At 40.3% G+C, this 14,265-nt stretch overlaps 1 protein-coding gene across 1 annotated transcript in view; it reads right to left on the reverse strand.

Annotated features, from left to right (window-relative positions):
• Positions 1-14,265, reverse strand: part of PREX2 (phosphatidylinositol-3,4,5-trisphosphate dependent Rac exchange factor 2) — a 297,562-nt gene that overhangs the window by 158,624 nt on the left and 124,673 nt on the right. The window contains exon 11 of the mRNA XM_056130599.1: positions 8,147-8,247. Coding sequence (XP_055986574.1) covers positions 8,147-8,247 — 101 coding nt within the window. The remainder of the gene's footprint in view (positions 1-8,146; positions 8,248-14,265) is intronic.

The raw sequence follows: 14,265 nt of genomic DNA on the forward strand, positions 1-14,265 counted from the left end.
AATATATGAATTTGTATTTTAAGTTTTTGAACAATGCCACAAAATCCTTCAAGGAGCAAATAATCCAACTAATGTGATGATTTTCAGTCCAAGTAAATTTTAGCATTTATCTGTTTTAGCCTATTCATCGGGCCAAGACCACACATACACTAATCTTGACAACTTTACCACATGTTGAGATCCCTAGAGTAGATTACATAAATATACAACTGATTGCAAAATTGTAGGGTTTCTTAAGGCAATAAATAACTTTTTATATGTCCATTTATTTTTTCTCAGTAAAAAATGTAAGTAATTTAGTCAAATTGAACTTTAGGCAAAGAATTTTACATTTATAAATGTTCTTATTACACATCTTCTATGATTTTCCTCTTCTGGGATAAATGATTTTCTAGACTATAAAATAAAAGCACTAGAAAGCAAAAACACCAAACCGAAGCTTGAACAGTAGACACTTAAATTCTCTCTTTCAGGAGAATAAAATATTTAACAGAGATCATTTGCTGCACATGGGCCCTATGTTCGTGATTATAAAGGAAATTCGCTTGCTTTTTTTACTTAATCTTTTTTCTTTTCTTTCCTTCTATTTTTTTTTTGTGTGTGTGTGTGCATGTGTGTATGTATGGGTGCTAAGAAAGTGTTTGGGGGGAAAAGCTGTCAGAATTAATCCTCAAAAACTAAATTTGGAGAATCTAAAAAAGAAGCCAAAACAAAATCTGAGGGTGGAGGGGAAAGCCTGGTGTCTCTGCTAAGGACACTCTGTGTTGATGGACTGATGCAAAAGCCCAGGAATGCATTGCTGGGAGGGTACTACAGTCCTGGGGATTCCCCAGGCTAACCTAGTGCTCCTAGTTGGCCTCTGGGATCACAACCAGCAGTGCTTGGGCATCCATGTGCTGCCAGGGATCTAACTGAGGCCAGCTGCATGCAAAATGTGTACTTTAAACCTCGTATTCTTTCTCTGCAATGCCCCCACCCCATTTTAATACACAAATATAGCACATGTACACATACAAGTATGTAAAAATTCTGCTATTTTATCACAATCTAACCAAACCATGTTAATGGATTGGCCAAAACATTGAGACAGGATTGCTGCACAAAAAAGATAAACAATACGGGTTTAGGCATTTGCTCCCTTGTTTAAAGCCAAACCAGAAAAAAACAGTGAAAGACCAAATCAGGCAAAGATTCTGAAATGCCATGACATGTTTCAAAATGATCTATTTCTTTTTCCTATATAATCACGTAACCCCCATTTTCATTCCTTAAGATTCACTGAAATGAATTCTTATCTTAATATTTCAAAACATGTTGTGTCTCCCACTATCAGTGGTGTATTAACCTACACAAAGTGCAGTGCATCTCTGAAAAGAAAACTCTTAGAACACTGATAATTTGTCTTGGGTTAGCGTGAGACTCAATATTGATTCAGATAAAAACCAAACAATTCCACTTCCAGATCTATTCCCTCAACTTCATTCCACAGAAAACAGGGTTTGTTTTTCCAAACCAGCTTGATTAAAGTCAAATTGTGACTACACTGTTTCACACTATCTTTTTTCTAGAATTTATTTTCATAGCAGTAACAATGCTATAAGTACTCATTTGCCTTTAGAGTACATTTGACTTTACCACAACAAAACTGCGAATCTCCCTCCACCATAGTCCAAGGGACCCTTTTAGCCTTTTAGTCCCCTCGATGCATCCAAGTAAATTCAATCCTGGGATAGGTGTCTAAAGTAGTATTTCCTAAGTGGCTGATACCACTACCACCAGAGGACTCTGGAAAGATCCAGGAGGTATTTTCTGATTTTTTTCTTAAAGAAGGTAGAATTTCAGGGATACTATTTTTCTGCAAAGAGACCGTTAATTTGGGAACCTATGGGGTAATGGTTTGTTTGAGCAGATATTTTAGTTGTTCTTTGGTCTGGGGCTATACCCAGAGATGCTCAGGACTCCTGGTGATACTAGAAGGACCACTAGCACCAGGAATCAAACCCAGGCACCTTGCATACAAAACACATGCTCAGTCCATTAAGGTTAGTCCATCTCTCAGTCTGTTATGTTTTGGTTTTTTAGCTGCCCCCACCCCTGTGAGATTATTATTTGTATTTCCCCTTCTGAATTATTTCACTAAGCATGAGCCCCTCCAGTTCCATCTGTGTTGTATCAAAAGGTAAAATTTTATCTTTTCTTAAGAGTATTCCATTGAGGGTTGAAGCAATAGTACAGTGGGTAAGGCGCTTGCCTTTCAGGAAGCTGAAATGGTTCAATCCCCAGCATCCCATCTGGTCCCCTAACACAGAACTGGGAGTAAGCCCTGAGCACCACAAGGTATGGGCCCAAAACAAAACAAACAAAATAAACAATATTACCCCATTGAACATATACTATGACTTCTTTATCCACTCATCTCTCATTAGACATCTGGGTTGTCTCCAAATCTTATTGTACCCACTGAATTTTGATGTGCTTACTAATTGTCCTCAATGTCTCCATCAACTTAAACAAAGGCCTCTATGTTGGGCATCAGGGTGAGGGAGCAATATTGTGTTGAATAGCCATCCTGTGAACTCACACATGGCTTCCTCAGCGACCCCAAAGTTTGGACAGTCCTTGACTGTTTGTCTCCGTCTGTGTTTGTTCATCTCACTCTCTTCGACCTACCCCCACCAGAGGGAGGTCAAAGGCACTAATCTGATTGGCTTTATTGTGGTAAATTGACAAAAGAACTGGGACTGATAGTCCTAGTTTGGCCAGGCCCATGGGAATCAGGCGCACCTGATAACACATTCCAAGCAGTGACTGTGACTCTGAGTTTGTGTGGTCCTGAGGGACTGCTGGGAATTTGTGATGAGTGCCTGTAAGACTGATGGCATCAAGGACAAGCCACAGTGGCTGTGGTGCAGTTCTAGTGACCTTGAGCAGCAATAGACTGGGCACCCTATTGAGATGCAGTCACAAATACCAACAATCACTCCACTCAACTTATTAAAGTATAAACTTTTAAATACTTATGTGATCCAATTAAAGATGTACTGAAAAATTTTGGTTAGCAACTGGTTCTCTAGGTGATTTGGGTAAGAGATTTATCTACAGCCTTTGCCAACTCCCATGGCATAAATAACTCCACAAAGACTAATTTCAGACTATTAGAAACAATACTCTTGAAACACAGGGAAATGCATTATTTTGTATTTTGATCAATAGAAATAATAGATACAAATAATACTAAAGCATAGACAGTAATAAAACATAGTAAAATAATTAGAAAGGGATAAGTTTTAAGACTGCACCAGTGTTCACAATATAATTTATGAGCTTATAAATTTCCATAATTGAATTTTAATAATAGCTGTGTTTAAGGATCAACTTGCAAAACTTTTAATAATTTAAATATAAACTCTTTTGAACTTATACAAGTCATCTTAAGCATACCAATGCTATCACAATGAGATCTCTGAATTCTCACATAAATATTTACAATACAAAGAGTGGAGTTAAACAAAATAAGTATTATCAATATATAGTTTTCTCCACTCAAGGATTCCTGGTACAGTAAATATAGCAAAGTTTTCTCTTCTAAAATTCTCAACATTTGTCATATGAATAACAGCAATAGTACTGAACCTTTTTTTATTGCTCTCTTTAAAGCAGATGGTTCATTCAACTTTATTTTAGAATTTCTATTTTTATTAAAATGCTTCTTCAGTCACATAGTAATGAAACAAATATGTTTGGCACATATTTCTACATTCTAACAAAATTATTAATTTGAACTTGCATAATATGTTCTCTTAACCCCCAAACTGGAGAAATCTGTAATCAGTTCATTTCAGCCACTTAAAATATGCATTTCTAGTTATAAGGGTAGCATTATATGTAAACCTAGTAACAATTATGGTACAATCTACTAAAATTAAGTTGCATCAAACAGAAAGATGGTAATACCTGTTTAGAATGATGCACATTCTCCCAAATTAGATGCTCAGTGATACTAATATTTTTTAAGGTAAAGGTAAAGGTAAAGGCCCTCCCGTTGATCGTCGATTTGCTCGAGCGGGCCCAGTAACGTCTCCATTGGAGACTTTGTTGTTACTGTGTCTGGCATATCGAATACTCTCGGTAGCTTGCCGGGCTCTCCGAGAGGGGCGGAGGAATAGAACTCGGGTCGGCCATGTTGGCTGCTTGTAAGGCAAACGCCCTACCCGCTGTGCTATCGCTCCAGCCATAAATTTCAATACAGAATTCATCTACTGCTTTTCAAAATTCTATTGTTAGAGAAAAGCGCTGTCTAAAGTAATGGAAATAAGAGATCAGAACTGAAATGCTCCTATTCTGATACATTTCAGAAATACGGATCTCAGGTTATCTCCTCTCTTGTATAAGGAGGCAATTAATGAAGTCATGAAATTTATATACAAGTGGTACTACATGGAAAGTATCATGTTAAGCGAAATGAGTCAGAAAGAGAGGGACAGACATAGAAAGATTGCATTCATCTGGGGAACATAAAGTAACAAAATAGGAGACTAACACCCAAGAATGGCCGAGATTAGTACCAGGAATTTTGGCCCATGGCTTGGAGGCCAGCCACCCACACATGCTAGGGGAAAAGGCAGCTCAGATAGAGAAGGGAGTACCAAATAAAGGGTGTTGGGAGGATCCCCCCAGAATGGGAGAAGCATGCTGAAAGTAGACTACAGACCAAACATGATTGCCACTCAATGCCTCTTTTGCAAACCACAACATCCAAAAGGAGAGAGAGAACAGAGGGGAATGTCCTGCCACAGAGGCAGGGTGGGATGAGGGGAACGGGGGGTGGGAGGGATACTGGGATCCGTGGTGGTGGGAAATGGGCACTGGTGGAGGGATGGGTAGTTGATCATTGTATAATTGAAACCCAAGCACAAAATTTGTAAGTCTACAACTGTACCTCATGGTGCCTCACTAATAAATTTTTTAAAAAAAATATGGTGAGAAACATTTGAACAGAATAAACAGAGTTGGCGCCCTATCTCTGCACCTTTTTGATTGGAAGTTAGAAACTAGATGAGTCTCTAGAAGACTATGCTCATGAATAGACAGAATAAATTCTATTCCAGCTATAGACTGTCCTAACTTACAATGGATTTACATGTATTTACCTGGGCCTTTGCCTTTAAACAAAATAATAATCATCGTCTTATTATAAAGTAAGTAAAAATTTCATTCTTCATGACTTCAATTTCAAGAACCCAATTTACTATAGAAATAAACACTATACCTTATGTTGTATGAAGAACACATTTACTAAAATATAAAAAAATGAGGGGACATAGAGATAGTACTGCTAGTAAGGCACTTGCCTTGCATGCCACCAACCTGGGATTGATCCCTGATGCCCTATATTGTCCCCTGAGTCTCACCAGAAGTGATTCCTGAATACAGAGACAGAGGTTGGCCCTGAGTACATCTGAATGTTGCACAATAACCAAATAAATATAAACTATAAAAGAAGGAGTAAGAGGATGATTCAAAAGTAATCTAGGTCTTGAAAGAATTTCCTCTTCCTACATCTGGACCCTTGGCAGCTCTGGGAATAAACGTTCCCTTACGGCTGGGGAGATAACCCAAAGGGCCAGAGCACATTTCAGATCTACTTGAAATTCTAAATTCATTCCCAAGGCCCCAGCATTAAACTGTCAAGCCTGCATCACCAGGTCAAACATCTCAGGAAGTGTCCTGCAGAGGTGACAACTGAGAAGTTTAAAAACAAAACAAAACAAAAAATAAAGATGGGGGAGAATAAAACCATACTTTTCTATAATGTACTTCTAGAACAAACACCCCAGAGTCAAAAAGAGAAAATGTTATAAGACAAACTCAGCTTAGCTCATTTTAGAATATACTAAATATTTCTAGAGAAACAGAAAAGTTGCACATAGATTATTTTAAAAAATCATCTAGTAACATTCAGGTAAATTTTAACTGGTAACATCCATGTTTGTTAAACTTAAGAAAATTATTCCATTTGTCATTAATAAAGTTTTAAACTCACTCAAATTGACAACTCTCAAAAATTTCATTTGATGATACAAATTTTGTTACTGTTTTGATTATTATATGCTGATAGGACTGTAAGTTTTGATTATACATATATCTCTATATACTGATTACTTTCATTAATATAATTAATTTATAGATAAGGGATTTTCTTTGTTTTCTTTTTGAGCCACACCCAGAGATACAGAGGGGTTACTCCTGGCTCTGCAACTCAGGAATTACTCCTGGCAGTGCTCGGGTACCATATAGGATGTTGGGAATCAAACCCAACTTGGACGAGTGCAATGCAAACGCCCTACCTGTTGTTTTATCTCTCCAACTGGAGAGCATGCGGCCAACCTGTATTCGATTCCTCCATCCCTGTCAGAGAACCCACAAGATACCGAGAGTATCCCGCCCATATAGCAGAGCCTGGTAAGCTCCCTATGGGTATACAATTTGCCAAAAACAGTAACAACAAGTCTCACAATGGAGATGTTACTGGTGCCCTCTTGAGCAAATCAACAAACAACAGGAGAACAGTGCTACAGGGGTCTGGATGCATTTCTGCCAAAAGTCGCTGGGTTTCGAGATTTGTTTCTGAGTCTCTGGGATCATGGCCATTAAGCAGCTTGATCAGGAGCCAGAGAGGCTATTCATGGGTGACGACTCGGGGTCTCGTTGGAACGGGGAGGACAGGACCAGTTCCACCCCCATCCCGTGAGGCCCTGCATGTCTCGTCACTGCAGGCCCAAACCTGACTGTCCAGTGGCCTCTAGAAGATGGTGGCCACCGGGTCGCCATGGGGAACAGGCCAAGGCACAAAACCTATTCCCACCTGGGTTGGCCTGGCGCCAGTAACCTACTACAGGGATCAGAAACATTTCTGCCAAGAGTTGTTGGGTTTCAAGATTTGTTTCTGAGTCTCTGGGATCATGGCCATTAAGCAGTTCGATCAGGAAATAGAGAGGCCATGCCTCTAGTTATATAGCTGAGCTGGAGGTGGTTTGTGGGTGTGTCTCCCACATACCTAACTTTGGACCGTTTACTTTCTTGGTAAAATTTGCCCCAAGTCTTTGCGGTCTGGCCAAAGACACAGCAGCAATTTTGGGGTATCTGGAAGCCTGAATGCGCCATCAGGGTGCTGATGCACTCAACTCACAGGTACAGATTGACCTGCTGGCGGCACCATACCCCCCCGAGTCAACTATTTTATCTCGATAGAAATTTCTGAATCATCTCCTCTTGCTCTTATTACTTTATGGGTAACAAATTGCTGTTTCAGGGTCTCCAAAATCTCATTAAATTGGCCACTCTTGTAGCCATGATGGACGCTGCCCTCCTCCTTTTCCTCAAGGAGAAGGTGCCGGCCTCATGATCCACCACTCTCTGTAACTTGTAATCTCTCCACTCCACATGCAACAATGCTGGAGTCAAAAGCTCTACAACCAAGTTCTGGTTATTCCTTTGTTATGACATTGATCAGTTTCTCTGATCCTTTGGAACCAATATCTATGACAGTGCCTATTTCACCACACTGTGCACCTCCCTGCTATATCATGCATGAAGTGCTCTATCTGCTACACAAGTCTCTGTGCCAGATATGCCAGAAATCACTTTTAGTCTGTCCACTCCCATGACAGAGTGTTATCATACCTATAGGGTGAATTGTTCTTCTGACTTCTGTTCTTGTTAACCTTATATTTAGTCTACAATACCAAGGTTAATTCCATTTCCCTTACAGAACATTCTCAAATATTCTGGATAGAATACGACACTGCTTCCTCCATAATCTACAGCACTTACCTATTCTAATGCCACCTATGTTTTAGTCACTCATTTGAGTGTGTATATGTGTGTGGTGGTGGGGAAGGTAGGGATCAAGCTGGGAATCAAGTGTTTTACATATGCAAGGAGCGTGCTCTACCCCTGAGCAATAGCCCAACCCCTGCAGTTTGTTCATATCAACATTAATATACCATCCTAAGCTCAGCTCCAAAATGATCTTGAATAAAACAGAAGCATTCTGTAGTGTGTAGAATCATTATAAACTGATCAATAAAATTAAGAAATATGCAGCTTGTGGATGAATTAGAGACATAATTAATAAAGTATATACCATGATGGATGATTCCATTTTCCAGCAATGCTTGACCCAAGTGTACACCTTCCTCAGGCCTGTGGATTTCCCCAATTTCCAGCAACCAGGACACAAATTCACTGCAAAAGAAAAACAGTGCTAATTCTATCCCACGAAACCTCTCAGTGCCATGAATTCATCAGGTAGCTGTGTAAGGAATCTCAATATAGAGCAGAATATCTAAACTTTTTTCACATATGATTGGTCCACAGTTATTTAAATTGGTTCCTCTCCTAGGAAAGCTGTGTTGATATATTCATAATAACCAAAACTGTACATCTTATTTGGACATCTAAGAGTGATAAAGGGACATTTTTAGCACAAATTTCTTTATAAGGTTTCTACACGTATGTAAAAAAGCAAATGTGTGGGGCTGAAGTGATAGCACAGCGGGTAGAGTGTTTGCCTTCCACAAGTCTGACCCAGGTTCGATTCCCAGCATCCCATATGGTCCCCCGAGCACCGCCAAGAATAAGTCCTGAGTGCAGAGTCAGGAGTAACCCCTGAGCATCGCCAGGCATGACCCAAAAAGCAATAAATAAATAAATAAATAAATAATAAAAAAATAAAAGACTGTCTCCCTGGACTCCTGACTTAGTGAATGACAAACTGCAGAGGGTGTTGTTTTAAGCCACAAAGTGTGTGGGAAGTACTTTTACAGCAATGGGAAATTAAACCACACAAAAGACATTTAAAAATACTACACTTTTTTAAAATATCACATCTTGGATTAATTCATTGCTATATCTAACTGGCATCCCAAAGAATTACTGTACCCAAACAGTACTGTTTCGAACATTTATATCTCTTTGATTGAAAGGCCAAAGGTTTCCAGCTCACATCTCAGCATCTCAGGCATCATACATAAAGATGATATTTTTTGGCTTTTAATAACATTTATTTATTTATTTTAATTTTTACTAGTGATACACCATGAGGTACAGCTGTAGACCCACAAATTTTGTGCTTGGGTCTCAACCATACAATGATCAAATACCCATCCCTCCACCAGTGCCCATTTCCCACCACCACGAATCCCAGATCGTTTTTTTGAGTTACATCACCTGATAGTGCTCAGGGGCTTTTTACCATCTCTGTGTTCAGTTCTCCAGTGAACACAAACACAGGCCTTCTGCATGCAAAGAATGTGCTCTGCCCACTGAGCCATCTCTCAATCCTCCAAGACTTCCTGTCTTACAACACTTAGCACTTGCAGCATTTTTTTAGATTGATGATTAAGATCAATCATTTAGAGAACACTAAATACAGAACTTTTTTAACAATAAAATTCGTTGTCATAGGCATACTACACAAAAATCTACCTTTTCTAGTCTCTTGCCTTGTTACTTTATCAAATGATGGCAAACCCTTGGCCTTGGATTATAGAAATGAGAATAAATGCCAGCAAAAGTGCGAGGGGAGAGGGGGATAAGGAAAACAGGTAGGAAATGAGGAGGGAAACTGGTGAAAACAGGACACTGGTCAAAGGTCTTGGCAATTTTGGTGGTTCAAGGTGAGGTAACTATGTACATCAAAACCAGAAGAAGACAACAGTACTATAACCATATGAATCAAACTCTAATATATTTTTTAATTGATTTTCTAGGAAGGCAGGAGAGGAAGGGTCTTGGTCAGTGATAGAGACACTCAGACATGAATTGGGTTTGGAGAGGAGACACTGAATGTCAAATACATTCTATTTAAAACTTTGTAAATCACAAAATAAACGTTTTTAAATTTAAAAAAAAACTAGATGAAATGACAACTTTTTTAAATCTAACTTTAAAAACTTTTATTTAAAGCAATGTATACACCTTGAAAAAACGGTTTTGTTCTTATGGAGCAGCAGAGAAGCAAAGTCATAGAAAGTACAGGAATTACTTTTCCATTAACTTCAAAACCCAAAGCTACCCATGTGGTCAAATAACCAATGACCATGATATTCTAAAACAGGAAATATAGTGTAAAAAGGACATTTCTAAGGAAGAAAGAGTTGTTAGGAGAATGTTTATTGTTAAATTAAATAGGAACTACCTAGAAGAAAGAAAATAAAGGAAAATATAAAGGTTAAGATCATTATGCTTTACAATGAGATAACTTGGATTCAAACCCTATTTCTGTTTCTATCAGCTGTGTTGGAGTTGGATTACCAAATGTAGCTCTCTGAACCTCGGATGCTTTCTCAATAACATAGAAATAATACCAACCTCATAATGCTGACCCAGGATTAAATGAGCTGATAAAAGTCAGGAATTCAGCACAGTGCCCAGTATACTGTGAGTGCTTGTTAAGTGACAACTGGATTCAAATGGGTAGCATATGGACAGGGCCTAATTCTCTGTTCTGAGGTCAGTAGATTCCTGATGGTGTCAACTGACATGAGGGAAAGAGCATGTCAGGACACGGGGGAACATTCCCTGTTACTGTGACTTCTTCTGAGGCTGGAAAAACAAAGCAAGTCATATCACATATCACATTATTTAGTAATCCTTATACAGAAAATGTCTGTGGTGGTGAATTCTAAGAAAAATGGGGTGGGGGGTTATAGTAAAAGAAGGGGTAATTACAAAACAGGAGGACTTTTCACCCAGCAAGGATGGGATGACTCATATGATAAAACCTTGCCTTAAGAAAGGTTTCCTTTATAAAAAGCTTTTTTCTGGAGTTGTCCCTAAATCTTGTATATTTGTATGCTTTAAGTCAAGGTGAAAGTTTCTCAGAGTTCACAGAACCTCAGTTGACCTTCATTTCATATACCAAGGTGATCTGTACTTAAAAATGCCTATTCTGAGCAGCCTAGAAAAAGCCTCTTGAGCCTTTTTGGAAAGAGAGATCCTACCAGCACATTTTCAATACTATTGTGAATTAAGAGTATCGGCTGAGGTAGAGCGGGGTAGGAAAGGAAAGTAAGGAATAGACTCAGTAGGGCACCTTTGCTATAGACTTGGTTTTGGTATCCACTCAAGTCATGAGAAGATCCTATCAAAACTGAAAAAGAATCTTGATCCAGAGAGAAATGATATCAGAGTCTATAACGCAGTGGTGGGGTTGAAAAGGCCACACTAACATAGCCCGCATTCTGGAGGCACTCCTGCATCAGACGCTCAGGGTCTGCTTTACATATCACTGCAACTTAGCACTGCAAACACCTGAGGAGTAACAAAACCACTCTTCCTTCAAAAGGAAATAAACTGGCCTTGAGTTAATTTCTAGTTCTGTTCCCCTAGAAATCTGATGAAGGTAAGGTATCTTCTGTATCATGAAGACTTAGCAAACTTTGTGAAAATATTTGCTCACTGCAAAAAGGACTTCTGGTGACTACATGGCAAATATATATTAAACTGGTAAAGAGTCATACATCGCTTGAAGTGACTCTCCAGTAAGTAGAGTAAGGAGACATATCCTACTTAAGAAAATACTAAATAAATAAATGAATAAATAAAAACCAAACTTGTACAAACGGTGTTGGAAGAAATAGTGTCTATGTCACAACACGGGACTTCTAAGTTCCCAACTGCTTTCTCTGCACAACAGCTGCCCCCTGGGAAACTGGGAACCTGGCAAAACTAGCTCGCAGTCAGGTGTGTGGCCCACAATGAGGATCACCATACCACAGTCAAGAAGAGACTCCAAAGTGTGCAAACATGATGGTTTCCTGGCCAAAATTTTCCTAAACGGGTGGAGAGTAGCTGTGAGCTAGAGCTCCAGAGAGCTAAGACTGCAGGGCTAAGAACATAAGGGAGCTGAGACTGATAAGCCCCCCTTCGCCCTGGCTGGGAGAGCAGAAAGGGAAAGTTAGCTCCCTCGAATCTCTCCAGTACCCCGCAGCAGGACTAGAGATGCAAGGCGACAGTTCAATGGTGAAGTCTAGACTCCGAACAACAACACCCGCTACTTTTATTGATTTTATATTGACTTTTACTAGTTCTATAGACTCGAGCATGTTAAATTCTGCTGTTCCTCAATATAAAGGTTTTTAACTCCTAAGTGTTTGAGGATTAGAAATAAATGTCAGAAAGAAGAAAGATGGCCGAAAGAGAAAGCCTGGCCTAGGTAGAGCTACCTAAAGGCAGTTCCCTTCCCTCAGGTACTCCTCAGCACAAACCAGCAAACTTCACATGCTCCAGCCCTAACTGTACAACTTTAGCACTGTAGCACTATCGTCCCATTGCTCATTGAGTTCCTCGAGCGGGCACCAGTAATGTCTCCAATAGTCCATTGTGAGACTTGTTACTGTGTTTGGCATATCGAATAGGCCACGGGTAGCTTGCCAGGCTCTGCCGTGCGGGTGGGATACTCTTGGTAGCTTGCTGGGGTCTCCGAGCGGGACAGAGGAATTGAACCCAGGTCAGCCACGTGCAAGGCAAATGCCCTACCCACTGTGCATCGCTCCAGCCCTAGCTGCACAACAGTCTACAGAAAACAAAGTACACCTGGGAATCTGCTCTATACTAGCAACCCAGGCCTTGCTTATGTCTCTGTCTCTGACCCCTCACCATCTCACTTTTTTAAGACTCGTCATTCCCCACACTGCTAGCAAAATTATAATTGACAGCTTAGATCTCAGCTGTTCAGAGCTCTAGTTTTTCTGGGCTTTCAGGTCCAGCACGGAGATCTTTGTCAGACTCTCCCTTCCACAAGACCTTCTGCCTACCTTCCCCAGATCCCAAGTTCTATTTTGCTCTTAGGACATGAATTTTCTGTTCAATTCTCTCATCAACCCTGTGGAAATTGACTCCAATGAAATTAAGAGCAGGAGTCAAGCATTACAAGTTAAAGGTCAGAGAGACAGAACAGAGCTTAAAGTGCTTGATTTTACATCCTGCCACTCCTGAGCTCAGAAGCAGGAATAGTCTCAGAGCTTCTCTGGGGACATCCTCATACCTACTATTCACCTCTCACAAAAAGAAGCCCACAAAAATCAAAATCAGCAAACACTTTTGGGCAGGCAGGAACTGCTGAGAATCAAGAGACTATTTCTCTTATTTTGTTCTTCCCCCATTACAAAGATGATGAAGTGCAGGCTGAGCCACTCGTCAGAAATCTTTGTTTAGATCTCCAGATTCATTGGAGGACCAGCTTACAGAAGAATTCGTTAACCATTCTGGCACCCAGCCATAGCCAGGCTGCTTCAGGTCCCTTCCTATATAAAAACCCTCTTGTCATCATGCAGAAAGAATGATTCTCTACCTCCAAGCATGCTACCCTATAGGTTATAACCCCATATCGGATCATGTAACTAAATCAGAGTGCCTGAGAAACAGCACGGGGGGCAAGGCCTTTGCCCTCCATGCAGTCGACCCTGGTTTAATTCCTAATTAAATTAGGAATTATGGTGCCCAGAGACTATCAGGAATGATCTCTGAGCACAGAACCAGGACTAAGCCCTCAGCACTGCCAAGGGAGACTCTAACCCTTCCACTGTGCACCCCCCACCCCAAATACTGGGAAATGGTAAAGGATTCTGAATACACAACAATCAAAAGTTCATTCAAAATCTACCATACAATGGATCTGAAATGTTTCTGGCAGGGCTCACCTGTGGTATAGATCTTTGGCAAAATAAAGTTTCAAGTGGGGGCCAGGGCTCATAGATATACTATAAAATAATAAAAAAAAAAAACCACTGTCCTCCCGTTGTTCTTCGATTTGCTCAAGCGGGCCCAGTAACGTCTCCATTGGAGACTTTGTTGTTACTGTGTTTTGGCATATCGAATACATCACGGGTAGCTTGCCAGGCTCTGCCGTGCAGGCGAGATACTCTCGGTAGCTTGCCGGGCTCTCCGAGAAGGGGCAGAGGAATTGAACCCGGCTCAGCCGGGCTGGCTGCGTGCAAGGCAAATGCCCTACCGCTGTGCTACCACTCCAGCCCAGAACCAGGAGAAATGGAGAGTAAATCTGGAAGGCCAACAGATAAAACTTCCTTTCCTACTTCAACTTTAATTTTTTAATGATTTTAGTTTAGGCAACACAGTTACAGCAATGCTAATACTAATGGGTGAAGTATAAAGCTACCTCCACTGCCACCACCGTACCCAAGACTGCCCACCAGTGACCTTATGTCATTTCTAGACCATCTCTTCATTCTCCCACCACAC

This window comes from Sorex fumeus, unplaced genomic scaffold (assembly GCF_029834395.1).
Source record: "Sorex fumeus unplaced genomic scaffold, SorFum_2.1 ptg000002l, whole genome shotgun sequence".
NCBI lineage: Eukaryota > Metazoa > Chordata > Mammalia > Eulipotyphla > Soricidae > Sorex > Sorex fumeus.